At 34.6% G+C, this 19,482-nt stretch overlaps 1 protein-coding gene across 1 annotated transcript; it reads left to right on the top strand.

The window, feature by feature from the left end:
* The first annotated feature begins 816 nt into the window (after positions 1–816).
* LOC131168422 (uncharacterized) lies at positions 817–17,184 on the top strand. Its single transcript, XM_058127823.1, has 5 exons — positions 817–1,148; positions 9,473–9,668; positions 13,146–13,757; positions 15,943–16,078; positions 16,208–17,184. Exons 1-5 carry the CDS (start codon positions 817–819, stop codon positions 17,182–17,184), a joined length of 2,253 nt encoding a protein of 750 aa, XP_057983806.1.
* The last annotated feature ends 2,298 nt before the right edge of the window (positions 17,185–19,482 follow it).

Genomic DNA, 19,482 nt, shown 5'->3' with positions numbered 1-19,482 from the left:
TGATTCCAAAAATGAAAGACAGATACAGTTTGGGATATAGGCCTACGTTTGTAGAAAAGAAAAAAGAAGAAAGCGGAAAAAGAAGCTCAACGAAGGGAAAGACTCATTGGTGAGACCAGCGCTCGGTGGGGGTCAGGCATCCCTCATATCAATTAGACATTCATGAAGAGCAGTCAAGATGATCTTAAGTTTGAAATGAGATAGCTAAGCATATATGTTCTGGATTCAGAGGCTTCATCAACCACATCGGACAAATGGGTCCGCCATCTTTAGCCACGAGAGGAACTGCACAATTGGAGTTCTTTTGATTGTCCCATTTTTTTCATGTAATGATTTCTTTTATTTCTAATTTTTCATTTAAAATTTTTTTTTGTAAGCCCAAGGCACTATAGTCATGGGCAGTTTCTTTTAAGTTAATAAAAAAATTATGCACTTCTTGACGTTTGTTTGTATCCCTGGTTTAGCTATCAAAATTTGTTTGCTATGACTTCATGCAGGAATATGAGAGATAATGACACCAGTACCCTTGATAAAGAAATTGACGTTGATTTTTAAAATATAATTCATGAAATCGAAATTGAAGAAGGTAAGGTGAATTTATCGCCTGAAATGGAGAGAATGTTGAAGTCAGATGAAAAGCCAACACTGACCAGTAGCGACCCCACCACTATAATCAACTTGGGAACTAAAGAGGAGCCTAAACAAGTAAAGATTGGAGCACTACTGAGGGGTGAGTGAAGGAGCAAAATAATTAAACTGTTAAAAGAATACCAGGATGTGTTCGCTTGGTCATATCAGGACATGCCAGGTCTAGACATGGATTTGGCAACCCACAAGATTGCCCTCTACCTAGGTTTGAAGCTGGTCAAGAAAAAGTTAAGGAGAATGCAGTCGGAGATGTTGCTTAATATAAAAGAAGAGGTGCAAAAGCAATGTGAGGCCGGGTTTCTAGAGGTAGCCCAATATCCTGAATGGATAGCCAACCTTGTTTCGATAATGAAAAAAAATGGCAAAGTGCGAGTTTGCGTGGACTATCGGGACCTAAATAAAGCTAGCCCCAAAGACAATTTCCCGCTCCCGCTTACTGATGTGTTGGTGGACAACACCGTGGGGCATGCTTTATTTTCGTTCATGGATGGTATTTCAAGGTATAATCAGATCAAAATGGCCCTAGAGGATAAGTAAAAAACCACTTTTATCATATTATGGGGGACCTTTTTTTATAAGGTCAAGCCATTTGGTCTAAAGAATGCTGGGGCAACCTACCAAAGAGCTATGGTGACTCTATTCCATGACTTAATGCACAAAGAAATCGAGGTGTATGTGGATGATATGATTGTCAAGTCACGGAATGAAGGTGACTGTTGGCCTTATAAGATTTAACATCTTATTTTGATGCTAAAAAACAAGTGGATCTTAACATGCTTTGTTAAGTGATGTATTTTTAGGACTAAATGAAGAATGCAAGGTTAAAGAGTTCATGAGAGCTTGTATCTCAGATAAGGATGATTATATCAAGCTTGAAGCATGGATTTAAAGTTTAAAGCCTGAAGATCATGAGAGCATTGATATTAAAGAAACAACTTCAAAAAATTAAAGCCCAAGTGATCAACATGGAAAGCTTAAAGAAAGATGAAACAAGTATAAAGGCCTCAAGGAATTCAAGAATTGAAAAATTCTAGGAAATTTCATGTAAGTACTGCAAAGAATTTCAATATGGATGCATGAAACCCTTAGGTAAATTTATTGGACCTAGACACCTTTGAACATAATTGGAAAATATTTTTATAAGGTCAAAAATTGTTTCAAAAAGGTTAGAATCAGTTTTGAAATGAAGAGCACCAAAAAGAGGATTTCTCAAATGCTGTCAATTTTTCTACATGTGCATTGATGTACATTTTTCTCCATCCAAATATCCTTATTTTAAAATTTGTTCAACGTTAAAGTTTTATTATTTTCTCTTATCTTTCATTTGAGACTAAAATCATAAACTTTGGAGTTATATAGAAAAATTTATGACCAAAATACTAAAGGGTGCTCGAAGTTGACAGCATGACAGACGACTGTCAAGAACTTGACAGACGACTGCCAGTGCACTTTAAGGCATCTTTGTGGGTTTGGATAGATGACTGCCACCTTTCTACCCCTTTAGTTTAGCTGGACAGATGACTGCCCAAAATGGGCAGTGATCTGTCATGCGGCTGTTTTGAAATTTTTCATAACGGTCAAATTTTTAAATGAGGTTACTTGGGGCTCAAAACTTATGGAAACTTGGGAAATACTTCAAGCCACTTGGGGATCAAGTTATACACTTTTTAAAGTCTACAATTAAGCCTCAAATATCATTGAAATAATGTACCAAGAATTCAAATTCTGAAAAAATTCAAAGTCTCTCTCAAATTGCTCTCAAATTCTCAAGGCTCTCTCTTGTTCTCAAGCTCACATATTGTGCACAAATTCAACTAAGTTGTTGCTGATCTTTTTCCACTAGAATTATGCTACAAATTCAAAATCTTTCAATCATTGAAAAAATTAATTGGTCATATACTTCCTTGTACTTCAAGTTATATTCCATATTGTGATTTACTTTGAAGTATATTAGTTGTGCTGTAATTGGTATACTAACCGGATCTTTGAGGAGCAAGTTCTTTGTACACCTCTATTTGATTTCTATCTTGTAAATTGACTATTCCAAGGGTTTTTTGGATCATTGGAAAAGCAAGGGGATATTGCTTAGAGAGGCGGGCTCTAGCCTAGTTAAGGAGTGACCGGACGAGGGGATATCGTTTGGAGAAGGCGGGCTCTAGCTTTACCCAAGGAGTGTTGTAAAGGTTTGTTATAGGAACAGGTTTAGTGAATCCTTTGGTGGTTTACTAAAGGCGAGGACGTAGGCTAGGTATAAGCCGATAAAAATCTCTGTCTCACTCTCTTTTTCCCTACTTTTTATTTTCAGTACATATTTAAATTGCATGGATGGTTTAAATTGAAAATCATTTATACTACGTATATTTGGGAATCAAGTAAACTTAAATTTTAATTTTGATTTGGGTTGCGGAAACCTAAAGGGAGTACGTTGGTTAAACCATATTTTGCGGAAACCATACAGGAGTACGTTTCTTGGTTAAACACTCAAAAATAAATTAACAGAAAGTTTATTTGAGTTTTGAATATTTGGAAAGAGTGACTAAATGTTGTTTTGAACATCATATTAAGCAATTCCATATATACAGGGCTTGATTCAAATTTATATCTAGGGCTAACAACAAAAGCTTTATTGTGTTTGTGAAAGTATTGTTGAATATTAAATTACATTCTTCAAAAGGTTTTCAAATTCATAACCATACGGCTTAAATAAACAAACAAACTATCTCAAGATCTTATATTACCAAAATGTTGAATACTTTATATCTTGGTTTTGTTGTTTGCTGTTTAACTTGTAAGTGGCAAATAAATTGATTGTTTGGCTTGAAGATTGTGTTTAATTGATTGAATGTTTAATTGTGTTGTTGATTGATTGTTCAAAAGAAATCAAGTTCTTGTTTGATTAACAAAATAAATAAACAAGTCAAAGAATTGGTTAAATATTAAAAGAAGTTAAGGACTTTAAAAGAACTAAAGAGAATGTTTTCAAAAGCCAATTCCCCCCCCCCCCCCAATCTTGGGAAGCTATTCCTAATTTCAATTGGTATTGGAGTGGGGTTATAGCAACTCTTAACTAGAAGCTATAAAAAGATCTAAATGGCTAACTTAGGTGTAGCTCCCTTTGGAGAGGGACAATCTTCAATTAGGCCACCAATATTTTGTGGACACAACTATACATTTTGGAAAAAGAGAATGCAAATATACCTTCAAACCATGGATTGGAACGCTTGGGAGGTTGTCACAGATGGTGATCTAATTCCTACCACATTAGTAGATGGAAAATAAATACCTAAGGAAAAGAAAGACATGACTGAAAGAGATTATAAAATGTTGCAAATAAACTCTAGTGCTATGAATGCTCTATATTGTGCTTTAGATGCCAATGAATTTAATAGAGTAATGGCTTGCAAATTAGCTAAGGAAATATGGGACAAGCTAGAAGTCACCTACGAAGGCACTATAGATGTTAGGGATGATATGATCGATATGCTCACAAGTGAATATGAAGCCTTTAAGATGAACCCGGATGAATCCATAACTAATATGTTTACTAGGTTCACTCACATAATAAATTCCCTAAATGCACTAGGAAAAACCTACACCACTTATGAAATGATAAGGAAAATTCTTAGAGGGCTACCAATTGTATGGGAACCAAAAGCCACTGCCATAACCGAAGAAAGAAATTTGAAAAACACTTCCTTAGATGAACTTATAGGTTCTCTCCTTACATATGAAATGACAACGAATGAAAAGAAAGGAAAAACCAAAGCCCAAGAATCTATGGCCTTCAAAGCCTCAAACTCTAGTAGTGAAGAAGAAATGGATGAAGATGAAGTAGCCTTCATATCTAAAAAGCTAGCAAGGATACTAAGAAGGAGAAACAAATTTAAAAGAAGAAACCAAGACTCCTAATCAGATGAAGAAGGAGAAGAAATCAGCAAAAATAAATCTAAAAGTAAAACTCCTAGATTCTTTAATTGCAACAAAGCTGGACATTTAAAACTGGAATGTCCTCTACTTAAGAAAGAGTCTAAGAAGAAAAATAAAAAGGCCATGAAAGCCACTACTTGGGACATGGTGAGTACAAGTTGTTCGTAAAATGAATCAAGTGACCAAGAGGTTGCTTATACGTGCTTTATGGCTTGGGATGATGAGGAAAGCTCCTCATCTAAATCTTCAAATAAGTCTTGTAGTGATGAATCCAATGATGAAAGCATGCCATCTTACGAAGAACTTCAAAATGACCTATCCTCTACGGTATATGAAAAAGATATATATATATTTATGAATTAGAGGATAAAATAAGAAAATTATCTTTAGAGTTAGAGAAATCTCAAAAGAAGGTTGATGGCAAGAAAGACATAGAGATAATGATCTCAAAAGTAAAATTGAAGATAACGAAAAGATCATCTATAACTTTACAAAAGGAAAAACAAACTTTGACAAAATGATAGGCTCCCAAAGAATGTCTCTAAACAAAGAAGGCATTGGATTTAATTGAATCGAAAATAAAAAGAAAAGGAATCTTTAAATGGGTTAGTTCTCAAAAGCCTCCAAAGATAAAGCAAGCACATCCTTTAATGCTTACACTAACACCATATGCTATCTATGTAAGAAAAAAGGGGCATATAAAGTTTGAATGTCCATTTAAGAGGAAAGACGTGAAAACTAAACAAATATGGAGAGTTAAAGAAACATCCTTTATTAAACCAATCGGACCCAAGAAAGTATAGGTACCAAGGTGAAAGACTAGTTCATAAATGAAAAATTCCATGGATTAAGTCATTTCCCTTTAAAAATTGAGAAAGTAACATAATTCATGATCAACAAACAAACTAGTTAAAATAGAAAATCAACAAATAAGTTTAAGAGCTTATTATAACAAATTCAAAAATAGCATTGTTGGAAAAATCATAGGATGATTTTTTACAAAGCTTAACTTAAGAAAATTATCAAATCAAGCTTATTACATAAGTACTTCAAGTTGATTCGAGTATGATTCTTCATTTTGAAGCTAATTAGACAAAGAGACTTAGAGACCTTAGTGTAAAACTTGGAACAAGTTTTTCAAAGTTAAACAAGTTCATACTCCAAGATTATTTGAGCAAAGAAGAGAGAACTCAAAAATAGATTGAAATGAGGAAAATCTTACTGACAGACGACTGGCATGTTTTTGAAGTGTTTTTAACACAAGTCATAAGATTGACAGATGACTGTCAAGTAATGGACAGACAACTTCCAGTGACCAGTGAGCCATCTATGAGTGTTCTGCCAGACGACCGTCACCCTTCTATTCATTTTTAAAAACCTAGTTGTTTAGTGACAGATGACTGCCCCCTGCTGATAGGTGATTACGTAAATTTTTTTTAAAAGATATTTGAGAATGAAATGCTACATGCTTATATGTCTATATGATATGCTATATGCTACATGCTTACATGCCTATGCTACATGATATGCTTGACTTATATTGAAAATATTATGGCTCACTATGTTGAAAATTTGAGCATGAGATTATTGAGTATAAGCATGAATTTTGATATGAGATTAAGTCTTGATCATGCATACTATTGATGAATTACACGGATAGACTTACTGCTTCTTATATTGATATCCATGAGTTATGAGAGATATAATGGTTATATTGGTATCCATGAGCTGTGTATAATGTGACAATGACTTTGGTATCTGTAAAGTGTTTGGTATCCATGAATATTTTTGGTATCACATTTTAAAAATTTTAATTGGTATCACATTTTTACAAAGCTCACTTGGTCTCACAAATCTAAAAAGTTAAATTTGAGCATGACAAGTATGATTATATCTATGAGCATAGTATGACATTGATGATATTAGCATGATATTGATATTTGATACATGATGTGAATCAGTATTTTGAAACATGGGATGATGAAAGCAAAATTGATAACAAAACTGAATGTATTGAATTCAGGGGGAGTGTTATGTCATATTGCTTATATTATGATTGTTTCCCTATTAATCAATTCAGAGAATTTTCAATTGGTATCATGAATTAAATTTTCAATTGGTATAAATTCTCAATTGGTATCATGAATTTTAATTAGATATCATGAATTCAATTTTAAATTGGTATCATAAAATCAACAATAATGTCAAAGAAAGAAAAAGCTGTTAGCAAAGATATGACTATTAAAACATACTACACATGCTATATTGAATAATAAATTGAGTGTGTACATATGTTGATATATATGTTTGATGAAATGCTCAACATGTGATTTTACTTGAACTTAATCATTTTTTTTTTCCTTTTTGATGGATGTCAAAAGGGGGAGAAGTTTAAAGCGAAAATTGAGCATAGTATTGCAAATTGCAAAAACTGAGCATGTACATAATATATATCAAAATGAGAAGTATTTGATAGTGATGAGCATGATTTTAAAAGAAGTTTTGAAATTCATATTGATCTTGCAAATATTTTTAAGATGATGCTTATTGAAAGGGGGAGTCTTTTTAAGACTCACTCCAATTTTTGCTTTTTGTTTGTCATCATCAAAAAGGGGGAGATTGTTGACCTTATAAGGTTTAACATCTTATTTTGATGCTAACAAACAGGTGGATCTTAACATGCTATGTTAAGTGATGTATTTTTAGGACTAAATGAAGAATGCAAGGTTAAAGAGTTCATGAGAGTTTGTATCTCAGATAAGGACGATTATATCAAGCTTGAAGCATGGATTTAAAGTTTAAAGCCTGAAGATCATGAGAGCATTGATATTAAAGAAATAGCTTCAAAAAATTAAAGCCCAAGTGATTAACATGGAAAGCTCAAAGAAAGATGAAACAAGTATAAAAGCCTCAAGGAATTCAAGAATTGAAAAAGTCTAGGAAATTTCATATAAGTACTTCAAAGAATTTCAATATGGATGCATGAAACTCTTAGGTAAATTTATTGGACCTAGATACCTTTGATCATACTTGGAAAATATTTTTATAAGGTTAAAAATTGTTTCAAAAAGGTTAGAATCAGTTTTGAAATGAAAAGCACCAAAAAGAAGATTTCTCAAATGTTGTCAATTTTTCTACATCTTCATTGATGTACATTTTTATCCATCCAAAAATCCTAATTTTAAAATTTGTTCAACATTAAAGTTTTATGATTTTCCCTTATATTTCATTTGACACCAAGATCATCAAATTTTAAGTTATACAGAAAAAGTTATGACCAAAATACTAAAGGGTGCTCGAAATTGACAACATGATAGGCTACTGTCAAGAACTTAACAGACAACTGCCAGTGCACTTTGAGGCATCTGTATGGGTTTGGATAGATGACTGCCACCTTTTCTGCCCCTTTGGTTTAACTAGATAGATGACTACCCAAAATGGACAGTCATCTGTCACGTGGCTGTTTTGAATTTTTTCATAACGGTCAAATTTTTAAATGAGGTTGCTTGGGGCTCAAAACTTATGGAAACTTGGGGAATACTTCAAGCCAATTGGGGATCAAGTTATACACTTTTTTGAAGTCTATAAATAAGCCTAAAATATCATTGAATCAATGTAACAAGAATTCAAATTCTGAAAAAATTCAAAGTCTCTCTCAAATTGCTCTCAAATTCTCAAGGCTCTCTCTTGTTCTCAAGCTCACATATTGTGCATGAATTCAACTAAGTTGTTGCTGATCTTCTTCCACCAGAATTGTTCTACAAATTATAAATCTTTAAATTATTTAAAGAATTAATCGGTGATATACTTCCTTGAGCTTTAAGTTATATTCCATATTGTGATTTACTTTGAAGTATATTAGTTGTGCTGTAATTGGTGTACTAACCAGATCTTTAAAGAGCAAGTTCTTTGTACACATCTATTTGATTTGTATCTTGTAGATTGATGATTCCAAGGGTTGTTTGGATCATTGGCTAAGTAAGGGGATATTGCTTAGAAAGGCGGGCTCTAGCCTAGTTAAGGAGTGACCAGACGAGGGAAAATCATTTGGAGAAGGCGGGCTCTAGCTTTACCCAAGGAGTGTTGTAAAGGTTTGTTCCGCCCATTAAAGGAACAGGTTTAGTGAATCCTTTGGTGGTTTACCAAAGGCGAGGACGTAGGCTAGGTATAAGACGATCCTCATAAAATCTCTGTCTCACTCTCGCTGTCCCTACTCTTTATTTTCAGTACATATTCAAATTGCGTGAATGGTTTAAATTGAAAATCATTTATACTACATATCTTGCGAAAGAGAGTACACTGGTTAAACCATATCTTGCGAAAACCATACGGGAGTAGGTTTCTTGGTTAAACACTCAAAGATAAATTAACTAAAAGTTTATTTGAGTTTTGAATATTTGGAAAGAGTGATTGAATGTTGTTTTGAACATCATATTAAGAAAATTCATATATACAGGGTTTGATTCAAATTTATATCTAGGGCTGACAAAAAAAGCTTTATTGTGTTTGTGAAAGTATTGTTGAATATTAAATTACATTCTTCACAAGGTTTTCAAATTCATAACCACAAGGCTTATACAAACAAACAAACAATCTCAAGATCTTATATTACCAAAGTGCTGAATACTTTATAATTTGGTTTGGTTGTTTGCTATTTAACTTGTACTTGACAAATAAATTGATTGTTTAACTTGAAGATTGTGTTTAATTGATTAAATGTTTAATTGCGTTGTTGATTGATTGTTCAAAAGAAATCAAGTTCTTATTTGATTGACAAAATAAATAAATAAGTCAAAGAATTGGTTAAATAGTAAAAGAAGTTAAGGACTTTAAAAGAACTAAAGAGAAAGTTTTCAAAAGCCAATTCACCCTCTCGGGAGGCTTTTCCTAATTTCAGTGACCACGAGATGAACTTGGAGAAGTTATTCAAAAGGCTTCGAAAATGCCAATTAAAATTGAACCCGGAAAAGTGCACCTTTGGCGCTACTTCAGGAAAATTGTTGGGGTTTATTGTAAGCGAGAAAGGAATCGAAGTCGACCTTGATAAAATGAAAGCCATTCTGGAAATGCCTAGTCCCAAGACTGAAAAGAAGGTACGGAGTTTCTTGGGTAGGCTCAATTATATAGCTCGATTTATATCCCAACTAACTGCTACCTGTGAACTCATATTTAAGTTGTTAAGGAAAAATAACCTAGAGAGGTGGAATGAGGAATGCCAAGAAGCTTTTGAGAAAATAAAGGAATATGATTACGCGCTTAAATTGTGTAATTATGTGCTTTAATTCATGCATTACGACTTATATTTTTAATTAAATACCTAATTACTCTAAATATTTTAATAAGGTGATCTATTTAAAATATTTGGGCTTTATTGTGCAATTTACGAATTTTTGATAATTTTTTATCGCAGGAAAAGTCCTGGGAACCAAAACCAACACCTATTCGCATTTCGTGAATAAATTTTTCGTTCGAGCTCCGATGGAGACAATTCAAATTTTTGGAGAAAGAGGAAAGAATTATCTACAACTTTTGTGTTTTAGCTTTAAGAGATACGGACGTTTACTAGGTCAAAATTGGCTTTGAAAGTTTAGAATGGATTAGGTGTTAACAAAAAGAAGAAAGAAGAAAGAAAAAATAAATAAATGAGTTGATTTGACCGGGCTATGCAGCCGGGTCGTTCTTTTGAGTGTTGGGCGCTGGGTGTGTGGGTGAGTTTGTGTTGTTTCTTTTTTTTGCTTTGAAAAATCAAAGAAAGGGGCTAGAAAGGAAAAAATAAAAGTAACTAGTTTTGTACGGTTTTTTTTTAGAGGTCTTCAAGGGGCCATGAGAGTAAAGCTGGGGGGGCGGCGTGGGTCTGCTGTGCGCACTACTGCAAGTGGAAGAACAGCAGTCGTAGCTGCTATGTTGAACTCCTCATTGCCTCCTTGTCCTTCTCTCTCTTTCTTTCTCTCTCTCTCTCTTTTAATATTTTTTTTATGGCTATTACAATACATTTTTTTTGTCTAGTTTAATATTAGATTGAATTTTTTTTCTCTTCACTTTATTATTTGCATAGTCCATGGATGAATTAAATTCTTGTTCTTTTTAATGCTTTCAAGGTTGAGTTAATTTGTTATTTTAGTTCAGTATACATTTAATCTAATGATTGGAATGATTTTAGGTTAGATTAATTAGTTCTTTAGTTTTATTATACATCTAGTTTATTGTTCTTTTAAGTTGCTGTTTTTTTTTTTCCATTTTATTATTGCAATGATTTATTGTGGAATTTGCTTGACCCGAAAATTGCAGATTGCAAGCATGAGTGGCTAGGTGTTATAACTCGGGTTGTGGGTCGATGTTGTTTGCTTTTCATGGTTTATTAGTTTTCCTAAGAAATTATTGATAAACTTTTATTTGGTTGAAACCGAAAATTTAAGGCATCGTTGATAAATCACTGGCTCTTATTTCTTGTTTTGTTGTTGACGTTAGGCACATCTAACCTTGATTTAATCTAGGATTTTCTTCAACTAATTTACATGAAATTCGGTTGATGCTTAATGAGAGTTTTTATTTTCTTCCGTTTGGATGTGGCCAATTTACTTGAGCTTTAGTAATAAAATTTCATCTCATTAATGCCTTGATTGGATTAATAAGAAGAGGAGTAAGGCCTAGGGAATTAGTAAACGGTGGAAGCAAACAGACATTGAACCCATAACTCGAGTGTTTGGTAAAATTGTTTCAGTTAATTTGTTTAGTTTTGGTTGCGTTTTTTTTAGATTTACATTTTTGAAAAATTGATAAAATTTTAATCTCATTTTGATAGTTTACTCAAACTTCTCTCACTTTGTTTACTGTTTTCAAAATCGTAAAAGACCAAAAAGATTTTCAAACCCCATTTTTCAGCAACAGGATTTCACTAAACTTTCATAAATACTTTGATACTCAGTGGTCCCTGTGGAATACGATCCTGGACTCATCCTTGATACAACTTGACACTTCTGCACTTGGAAGCACAACTCAGAATGAGTCAAGTTTTTGGCGCCGTTCCCGGGGATTAATTGGTGTCATCAAAGTGTTTCTCAAATTTCAGAGAGGGTATTTATAGAGCTGTGAACGTCTTCACAGCCTGGGTGATATGTACTTCCTCTCCTTTGATCTGTTTGCTTTATTTTTGTTTTATTTTGTTTATACTGATTTTATATGTTTGGTTGGGCTAGAGATAACACATTTAGACTGGTTAGGACAGACTCATCCATCTCATCATCGAGTGCACCTATTTCACTTGAATCACTTGAATCATCATCTGACACTCATAGCATCATGGCTAAGAATGAACATCATGATAGGGAGAACCCTAATAGGACACTCAGAGAATATTTGCAACTTGTTAGGACCAGCACCCCATCCTGCATTATTCTACCTTTGAATGCAAATGCTTTTAATTTTAAACCTGGGATGATTCCATTGTTACCTCATTTTCATGGCATTGAATCTGAAAACCCATATTTGCATATTAAAGAGTTTGAAGAAGTGTGTTCCACATTCATGGACAGAACATGCATTGAGGAGGTAATAAGACTGAAATTGTTTCCATTTTCTTTAAAAGACAGGCAAAAACCTGGTTGAATTTATTAAGACCAAGATCCATTGGGACTTGGCAAGAAATGTAAACTGAGTTTTTAAAGAAATTTTTTCTCATGCAAAGAACTAATGCTTTGAAAATACAAATCATGAACTTTGGCCAAAAGGATGTGGAAACATTTTATCAGTGTTGGGAACGTTTCAAAGATCTCTTAAATGCACGTCCTCACCATGGGTATGAGAATTGGAGGGTCATCAGTTTTTTCTATAAGGGGCTGCAACCAAAGATGAGGCAATTTGTAGAAACAATATGCAATGGTGAGTTTTTCAATAAAGGGCTCAAAGAAGCTTTTGACTATTTTGATTATTTGGCTAAAAACGCCCAATCTTGGGATGTCTCTGATGTGTATGATAGATCTGAAAAACAAAAATGTATTAGTGGGGGTGGTAAGTATCAATTGAAAGAAGTTGATGATTTGAATGCTAGGCTTGCATTGATGTCTAAAAGGTTAGATTCCATTAATCTTAAGAAGGTAAATGAAATGCATGTTTTATCATCATCTTTTGAAAAATGTAGCCTATGTGAGGATCCAGGGCATGTGACTGATGCATGTCCAACTATTCCTGCTTTTAAGGAAGTTTTTCTTGATCAATCTAACCCAGTGCATATGGTTTCTAAGAATTCTTCTGGACCTTATTCTAATACTTATAATGCAGGTTGGAGAAATCATCCAAATCTCAGTTGGAAAAATGACCAAGTGGGGCCATATACATAGGGACCAAGTCAATATAATCGTTATGTAGCTGCTGGCCAAGGCTTGGGACGACCTCATTTTCCAAATCAACCGCCCTCAATGCAGAGAAGAGGAATGGAAGACTCCATACAGCAGCTAACTGTTAGCTTGCAACAGTTTATGTAGAGTCAGAGCACGATCAACAACCACAACTCCTAGGCCATCAATGACATCAGAGGGACTCTCACTAGAGTAACCACCACTTTGAGTAACCAGGAGAAAGGAAAATTTCCAGCTCAACCCCAACCCAATCCACAAAGGCACAGTCAATCATCTCAAAATACTAGTGAAGGAAGCAATGTGAAATCAGTGAAAGCTATTACAACTTTGAGGAATGGTAAGGTTTTGGGCGACCCTGTCCATGATGCAGGAAGCTCAGGTAAAAATGCTAACCCTCCTCTTGATAGTGGTGAGTCAAGCACTTTAATTTCAAATAATGATGCATATCCTATACCTACACCGTTTCCACAATGTTTTCTTTCTTTGCACAAGGATAAACAGCATGCTGAAATCCTAGAAATTTGTAAGCAAGTTAGGATTAACATTCCACTTCTAGATGCTATTAAACAAATTCCTACTTATGCTAAATTTCTAAAGGATTTATGCACTGTAAAACGCAAATTGAATGTGCAGAAAAAGGCCTTCCTCACTGAGCAAGTCAGTGCCATTATTCAAAATCACACACCACCTAAGTATAAGGATCCCGGGTCACCTACTATTTCATGTGTCATTGGAAACTCAAAGATAAGGCAGGCCTTGCTAGACTTAGGTGCGGGGGTTAATTTGCTACCTTATAGTGTGTATGAACAATTGGGGCTAGGGGAATTGAAAACCACATCCATTATTTTGCAACTTGCTGATAGATCCATAAAAATTCCTAAGGGTATTGTTGAGGACGTCTTGGTCCAAGTGGATAAATTTTATTACCCTGTGGATTTTGTGGTCTTGGATATGAAAGTGTCATCCCACACAAATTCTTCACCACCTGTGATTTTGGGAAGACCATTTTTAGCAACCTCTAATGCCATAATCAATTGTAGGAGTGGTGTTTTAAACTTGAGTTTTGGAAATATGACTTGAAGAACTGAATATCTTCAATTTGTGCAAGCAACCTCAAGAACATGAAGACATTCAAGAAGTCAATTCATTGGCATCCTTAATTGCAGATACTCCTTGGTTAAATTATGATTGTGATGAGCAGTGGGAGGATTTAGAAGACTCCCTTGATTTAACTGAGTCCACTGATCATTTTTATTCTCTTTGTGCTGCAGGTGATTCAACTGAGATGCAATGGAAGCTTAAATTTGAACCACTACTAGCAATACAAATCCCAACACAACCATCCAATGAGAAGACACCAGTGTTAGAATTGAAGCCACTGCCATCGGAGCTAAAATATGCCTACCTTGGACTAGAGAACTCATTCCCGGTGGTAATTTCTGCATTATTGACCCCTGACCAAGAAAGTAAGTTGTTGAGAATTTTGACACAACACAAATCAGCCATTGGCTGGTCTATTGCCGACATTAAAGGTATAAGTCCTCTTATTTGTACACATAGGATATATTTGGAAGAGGATTCAAAACCCTCTAGAGAGATGCAAAGGAGACTAAACCCCACAATGAAGGAAGTGGTAAAAAAGGAAGTCTTGAAATTGTTAGACATAGGCATCATATATCCAATTTCTGACAGTAAATGGGTTAGTCCAATACAAGTTGTTCCAAAAAAATATGGTATAACTGTTGTAGAAAATGATAAGGGAGAATTGGTGCCTACTAGAGAGACCATAGGTTGGAGGATGTGTGTAGATTATAGGAAATTGAATGCTGCCTCTAGGAAGGATCATTTTCCTTTGCCTTTCCTTGACCAGGTTTTAGAAAAAATGGCAGGGCATGAATATTACTGTTTTTTAGATGGATTCTTCGGTTATTATCAAATAGAAATAGCTCTAGAGGACCAAGAGAAGACTACCTTCACTTGTCCCTTTGGAACTTTTTCCTTCAAGAGAATGCCATTTGGGCTATGCAATGCCCCGACTACTTTTTAAAGATGCATGTTAAGTATTTTTAGCAACTTGATTGAGGACAGTGTAGAGGTATTCATGGATGACTTTTCAGTTTTTGGAAAAACATTTGATGCATGTTTGTCTAATTTACAGGTTGTTTTGAAAATATGTGAAGAAAAGCAATTGTTGTTAAATTGGGAAAAATGTCACTTTATGGTCCAACAAGGAATAGTTTTGGGGCACATTGTATCCTCTCGAGGCATAGAGGTGGATAAAGTTAAAATAGACTTGATTTCTAATTTTCCTGCACCTAAAAATGTGAAAGATGTTAGATCATTTTTAGGGCATGCCGGTTTTTATAGAAGATTCATAAGGAATTTTAGCTTTATCTCTAAACCTCTTTGCAAACTTTTGATGCATGATGTTAAATTTGAATGGACCCAATAGTGTCAAAATGGTTTTGATGAACTGAAAACATGCCTCACCACTGCACCTATCATTCGATCTCCTGACTGGTCACTTCCTTTTGAATTAATGTGTAATGCAAGTGACTTTGCTATGGGAGTTGTTCTTGGACAATGAAGAGATAAACTGCCATATGTTATACACTATGCTAGTTAGACTTTAAATGCTACACAAAAGAACTATTCCACCATAGAAAAAGAACTACTAGCTATAGTATTTGCATTGGATAAGTTTAGATTTTATCTTCTTGGTTCTCCTGTCATAATATTCACTGACCATGCAGCTCTAAAATTTCTATTGTCAAAAAAAGACACTAAGCCAAGACTGGTAAGGTGGATACTTCTGCTTCAAGAATTTGATCTCACAATAAAAGATAAAAAGGGAGTGGAAAACGTGGTAGCGGATCACCTTTATTGGCTTCAACCAGAAGTTTCTGAGAAGTTTTCTTTAATTTCTGATTATTTTCCTGATGAACTATTATTTGTAGTTGAATATTTACCATGGTAGGCTAATATTGTGAATTTCTTGGTCACAGGGAAAACTCCATCTTGTTGGAATGCTCAGGACATCAGAAGGTTGAAGGCTGAAGCTAAGAATTTCTTTTACGATGATCCTTATCTCTTTAAATATTGTTCAGATCAGATCATTAGGAAGTGTGTGCCTAACAATGAAATTTCTGGTGTTTTAAATTTTTGCCAGACAAAAGCCTATGGTGGGCATTTTTCTGCTCACCAAACAGTGGCTAAAATTCTTCAAAGTGGGTTTTATTGGCCAAGTATGTTTAAAGATGCTTTGAGTTTCTGTAAAGCTTGTGAACCTTGTCAAAAATTAGGGCAAATCACTAGGAGAAACATGATGCCTTTGCAACCTATACTAGTGATTGAAATTTTTGATTGTTGGGGTATAGATTTCATGGGACCATTTCCTTCTTCTTATGGCTATGTATACATTTTACTTGCCGTTGATTATGTTTCTAAGTGGGTTGAGGCAGTCCCTTGTAGAACTAATGACCATCAAGTGGTTATAAAATTTTTGAAAGGAAACATTTTTGCAAGGTTTGGCATGCCTAAAGCCATAACCAATGATCAAAGCACACACTTTTGCAACAAACATGTTTCAGTCTTATTGAAGAAGTATGGTATCCATCACAAAATCTCTACTGCTTACCATCCTCAGACCAATGGACAAGCTGAATTAGCAAATAGGGAAATTCAAAACATCCTTGAGAAAACTGTTAACCCAAACAAGAAGGATTGGTCTTTGAGATTGTCTGATAGCTTGTGGGCCTATAGAACAGCTTTTAAAACCATTTTGGGCATGTCTCCATATAGATTAGTGTATGGTAAGGCTTGTCATTTGCCTGTAAAGCTAGAACATAGGGCGTATTGGGTTATTAAACAATGTAATTTTAACATTGATGACACTGGTTGTGTGAGAAAATTGCAATTATCTGAATTGGATGAGCTAAGGATGGATGCTTACAACAATTCTAAATTGTCCAAGGAAAGAATGAAGAACTTTCATGATAAACACATTCAGCGTAAGACTTTTGAGCCCGACCAACAGGTGTTATTGTACAACTCTCGACTACACTTGTTTCCTAGCAAGTTAAGGTCTCGGTGGAGTGGACCTTTTGTGGTGAAGATTGTTTTTCCTCATGGTGCTGTAGAGATTCTAAATCCTCAAAATGGCAATGTTTTTAAGGTTAATGGTCAAAGGCTGAAGCCTTTTATTTCTAACTTTGCACATGAGGAATCTACTCTACATTTGCTTGATCCCACTTAGTATAGTTCATTTTCTTTTCTTTTCTTTTTTGTTTTTTTTTTCATTTATATTTTTATTATTCTCATTGTTTTCCTTTGTTATTTAGTTGTTATTTCTTATTCCCTAGGATTGTGTTCTTTTCAAAGCGGTTCAGGTATTCCTTCTTTTTCCTTTATCTTGTAATTTTTCCTTTATTTCCTTGTTCGTCTTATAGTTGTTTTGCTTTATGTTTAACTGCTCTCTTGGGTAAACTCTTTCATTTCTCTTGCATCATTGAGGACAATGTTGCATTTTAGTTGGGGGTAGATCATTTGCATGTGATATTGTGTGTTGTCATGTGAAAGAGCTTTAATGTGATACTTGCAACTGTTATGGAGCTCAAAGCATGCTAAATTCCTCATTTGTGAATGTTACATGCCAAATTTTTTTTTTTTCTTTAAGATATGGAACATGTAGGATGTAGTGCAATCAAAGTTTAAATCAAAAGAGATTTTTATCCATTTCACTTAGTTTCATCCAAGGCAAGGAGGTTGAAAGTCTTGCTACACACACTACACAGGTTAGAAAACTTAGAACGACTACCTTAGACCATTTTTGGTTGATATGCACTTCAATTGTTTGGGACTCTAATGAACCATATCCTAATGGCTTAGAAAAAAAGTTTGAAGCAAATGAAAATAAGAAACAAGCCAGGGATTGATTGTAAGAAGGAAAAAAAATAAAATAAAATAAAAATAAAAAAAAAAGAAAAAGAGGGAAGCAATTGTGTATTGGAAAAGGCTACCTATTACCGGGGTCCTAACTAAACAAAAAGTGGGTATCTTTTAAAGCGTAGTAGCGCGAAAGCCACCTTTGTACATTTATGCACTGGAAACGGCTACCTACTACCGGGGTCCTAACTAATCAAGGAAGTGGGGGTCTTTTAAAGTATAATAGTGTGAAAGCTGCCAATACAATAGTTTTGAATTAGAGTAAGAATGTGCGGTTGTGTTAGACTAATTGTTGTGATTGAAACCGTTAATGTCTATTGGTAGTCAATCTTGGAATTCTGACCATTTCTTGTTCACGTGAGTTGTGTTACACTCCATTACCTTGGTTGAGTTACTAGATGGTGTATAAATTTTTCAGTTGATACTTAACTTGGGGTAATCTATGTCCTGTGTTCCTAAACTCAGTAAGCATATTTTCATGGCATGCAATTTTCATAAGTATTGGAATCTTATTTGTTATTCCCCCAGTTTGAATGCATTCACGTTATTTGCTAGAGACTAGCAAAACGTTAGTTGGGGGGTGTGATTACGCGCTTAAATTGCGTAATTAGGTGCTTTAATTCATGCATTACGACTTATATTTTATAAAATGCCTAATTACTCTAAATATTTTAATAAGGTGATCTATTTAAAATATTTGGGCTTTATTGTGCAATTTACAAATTTTTGATAATTTTTTATCGCAGGAAAAGTCATGGGAACCAAAACCAACACCTATTTGTATTTCGTGAATAAATTTTACATTCGACCTCTGATCGAGACAATTCAAATTTATAAGGAAAGAGGAAAGGATTATCTACAACTTTTGTGTTTTGAGCTTTGAGAGATACGGATGTTTACTAGGTCAAAATTGGCTTTGAAAGTTCAGAATGGATTAGGTGTTAACAAAAAGAAGAAAGAAGAAAGAAAAAATAAATAAATGAGTTGATTTGACCCGGCCATGCAGTTCTTTTGAGTGCTGGGCGCTGGGTGTGTGAGTGAGTTTGTGTTGTTTCTTTTTTTTGCTTTGAAAAGTCAAAGAAAGGGGCTAGAAAGGAAAAAAAAAAAAAAAAAGTAACTAGTTTTGTAGGGTTTTTTTTTAGAGGTCTTCAAGGGGCCGTGAGAGTAAAGCTAGGGGGTGGCATGGGTCTGTTGTGCGCACTGCTGCAAGAGGAAGAATAGCAACCGTAGCTACTGTGTTGAACTCCTCACAGCCATAAAAAAAATATTAAAAGAGGGAGAGAGAAAGAAAGAGAGAGAAGGAGGAGGAGGCAGTGAGGAGTTCAACACAGCAGCTACGGCTGCTGTTCTTCCTCTTACAGCAGTGCACACAGCAGACCCACGCCGCCCCCTAGCTTTACTCTCACGGCCTCTTGAAGACCTCTAAAAAAAACCCTACAAAACTAGTTACTTTTTTTTTTCCTTTCTAGCCCCTTTATTTGACTTTTCAAAGCAAAAAATAAAAAAAAGAAACAACACAAACTCACCCACACACCTAGCGCCCAGCACTCAAAAGAATGACCCAGCTACATGGCCGGGTCAAATCATCATTTATTTTTTTTTTCTTTCT

This window comes from Malania oleifera, chromosome 11 (assembly GCF_029873635.1).
Source record: "Malania oleifera isolate guangnan ecotype guangnan chromosome 11, ASM2987363v1, whole genome shotgun sequence".
In the NCBI taxonomy this organism is placed as follows: Eukaryota; Viridiplantae; Streptophyta; class Magnoliopsida; order Santalales; family Ximeniaceae; genus Malania; species Malania oleifera.
The sequence above is the reverse complement of the archived record's forward strand: the minus strand, read 5'-3'. Positions and strand labels throughout refer to the sequence as shown.